This window comes from Malus sylvestris, chromosome 5 (assembly GCF_916048215.2).
Source record: "Malus sylvestris chromosome 5, drMalSylv7.2, whole genome shotgun sequence".
Lineage (NCBI taxonomy): Eukaryota > Viridiplantae > Streptophyta > Magnoliopsida > Rosales > Rosaceae > Malus > Malus sylvestris.
This window is the reverse complement of record NC_062264.1, coordinates 21,664,258-21,667,045: the sequence shown is the minus strand read 5'-3', so window position 1 is coordinate 21,667,045 and position 2,788 is coordinate 21,664,258. Positions and strand designations below refer to the sequence as shown.

Sequence of the window (2,788 nt, the reverse complement as noted above, 5' to 3'; positions counted from 1 at the left end):
TTTAATTTCCCATCAAAAATAATTTTATAAATTTCCCATCAAACATTGGATTCTTCTCAAACAACTCAATCATGTATTAACCAAATAGCCCAATCAATTCACAAAAATTACAAGAAAAAAAATAATTAATCTAAAAATTTAAATCCTGCCGACTCATTCCTCACTGTACACTCTCATCCAACAAAATTTAAAAATTTAAAAATTTGAAAAACGGCAGCCGAAAAAATAATGCTGTGTTGGCAGTTAATCACCAAGAAAAAAAGAATCCGATGCCTAGCCGAATCCGAAACGACAATGCCTTCCCTCTAAACGACAACCATCCCCCAGCGAATCTACTGCTGCCTCAGCTCCTTCCGGAGTTTCTGAGAAAACGGCCGGCAAGCATCCATGCTCAGATCCATTGCCGCCGCCAATGCCACATAAGCGGCCGCATCTTCCGTGCAAGTCACGTGCTGTACCCCGACCTCCACCTCCGGCTTGCTACACTTCCCGACACCCTCCACCGTAGAGGACATCACAAACCCTCTCTGTACCAGGCTGGGAAGCAGCCCGAACCCGAAGTCTGATCCGGATCCGGATCCCGGTCTTGACGACGACCCCGACCCTAAGTCGAAGCTGCTGTGGGGGCTGTTCGCCGGAGTCAGGCTCGAGGTCAGGTCGATCGAGAACTTCCCGCCATTTTTTGCGCCGAGGGTGGAGTTCGCGAGAGTCGAGTTCTGGAGCTCGAAACGGTACCCAACGTTGTCGGAGCCGCCGCGCTCGAGCCAAGCCTCTAGCCGGCCCCAAGGCTGCCACGTTCCCTCGTTCGGGCGGAGGATGAGCCACGCTCCCGGGTTGGACCGGCTCACGCGGTGTGAACCTGGCGAGGCTACGAACGGGGTCACCATCGACGCCGCCGCCACGGGCGAGCCGGATAGGTCGTGGATCGTGATCGACCACCCTTTCCGCTCCTTCGCGCTTTGCTCCTTGTGGGTCCCACCGAAAGGCAGCCAATTTCGCGGTGTGCCTGGCTGTGATGACATTGACCTATTGAAAAACAAAACGAAATTAAAAAGGAAAATTAGTTATTGAGTGGCGATTTATTTGTTTCCTACTGCGGAAATCCAATTTCGCACTAGGGCAAAATTGAGAGATTTTCTCGGCAACCAAACATGTGATTAGGACTGGAAAGTGAAAACTAACCTTGATTGCAAATCGTTTCTGAAGCCGAACTTGCAAGTGAAGACCGGCTGCTTCACATTCCCTTGTACTTGAAATACTTGAGGGCTACACTCGGGCTCTCCGTCGAACTGAAAAATGAATCTCGGGTCGGGTTCGGCTCGGACGCTCAAATACAACTCCGCCGACGAGGAGCCATTGCCGTTACTCTTCTTCTTCCCACCAATGGCGATCCACCCGTTCTGATACACAACGGGCCTGGACTCCGCCACACCCAGCTCTGACAACGGCACATTAACCCGACCCAACAACTTCGCGCTGTTTAACCCACAAGTGGCGCCGACCCGACCCGTGTAGACCGCGATTTTCAAGATGGATCGCTTGGAAGATAAAGTCTCGATTTGGGTTTTGTTCAAATTGAAGCAAGCGGCGAGGGAATGGTTGTGGGTGGCCGTCTGCGCGGCTTGGCCGTCGTTGGCGATGAGCGGAACCGTGGAGACCTGGTGGGGGAAGTTGGAGAGTTTGATCTTGCAGAAGCAGGGGGAGGAGGAGGGGTGGACGGTGGCGGAGGAGGGCCTGGAGGCCATGGGAAACTTGAGGGTCAAGTCCCCGACGAGGATCCGTACAAACGGGCACGGATCCATTGAAAGGGTTTGGGAGGTTTGGTCAGGGTTTGATCTGGGAGGTTTGATCGTTGTGATTGTTGGGTTTTGGGTGGGATTAGGAATATAAGGGGAGAGAGGAGCGTGAAGACTGGAAGAAGAAGATAGAGACATGAAGACGAGAGACAGGCTGTAAAAACAGCTAGAGTCTGATGTGCAGAGACTCTATAGGCTGCGGCCGAACTCAATGACCTAAGCATGGGCTCTCTTTCCTTTTTCTTCTTTCAGATTTTCATTTTTATGGACAAAATATTTCATATTTATTAATATTTAAATGGATTTTATGGTAGTTTGGAGAAATAAACAAATTAAATTTTGATAAAAAAATTGTTTTCACAAGGTTAATGATTTATGACTTAAAGAGAAAAATTATGGTGATGAGAATACTCGAGAACTAGTTCGATAAAGAGACAAAATATGTTTAGTGTCTACTTCAAATTCTCGTCTCGTCACATATTACATTTTAGTGTGGAAACTTTTAAATGAGATTTTACTTGTAATATGTTTTGCTAAACTAACAATAACTATTCAATAGATAGAGGAATACGAGTTAATATTGTCTTAATACAATTTATATCTTCATTATCCCTCATTTAATATCGATAGGTTTCTTATGGCATGACAGTCAGGATATTTAATGATAAGAGTACTACAATTTAGTTTCTAATAGTATTATATTAATTACCTTCTAACAAAAATTCAATTCACAAACTTACATATAATGGTCAAAACTGATGTGCATGCCAATACAACGACAATTTTCGAACAAAAAAAACAAAAGTTATGATGACATTTCCTTATTTATAAGGAAATATTTTCCATGTTGAAAAACTTTGCATAATTGAAAAATACGTATTAATAATAAATCATTTCTAACGTTCATAAAATGACACAGAGAATATTAATTTGTTGACAAGTGTATATTTCATCCAGAACGGCTGGAATTCTAGCTGTCAAACATATTTTCA

General features: G+C 44.9%; 1 protein-coding gene across 1 annotated transcript; it reads right to left on the bottom strand.

Annotated features, from left to right (window-relative positions):
- On the bottom strand, positions 1-1,925 carry LOC126624009 (uncharacterized). The gene is made up of 2 exons (XM_050293004.1): positions 1,183-1,925; positions 1-1,026 (listed from the first exon to the last, which is right to left on the bottom strand). The coding sequence occupies exons 1-2, from the start codon at positions 1,800-1,802 to the stop codon at positions 333-335; spliced, it is 1,314 nt and encodes a 437-aa protein (XP_050148961.1). The 5' UTR covers positions 1,803-1,925; the 3' UTR covers positions 1-332.
- Between the last annotated feature and the right edge of the window lie 863 nt (positions 1,926-2,788).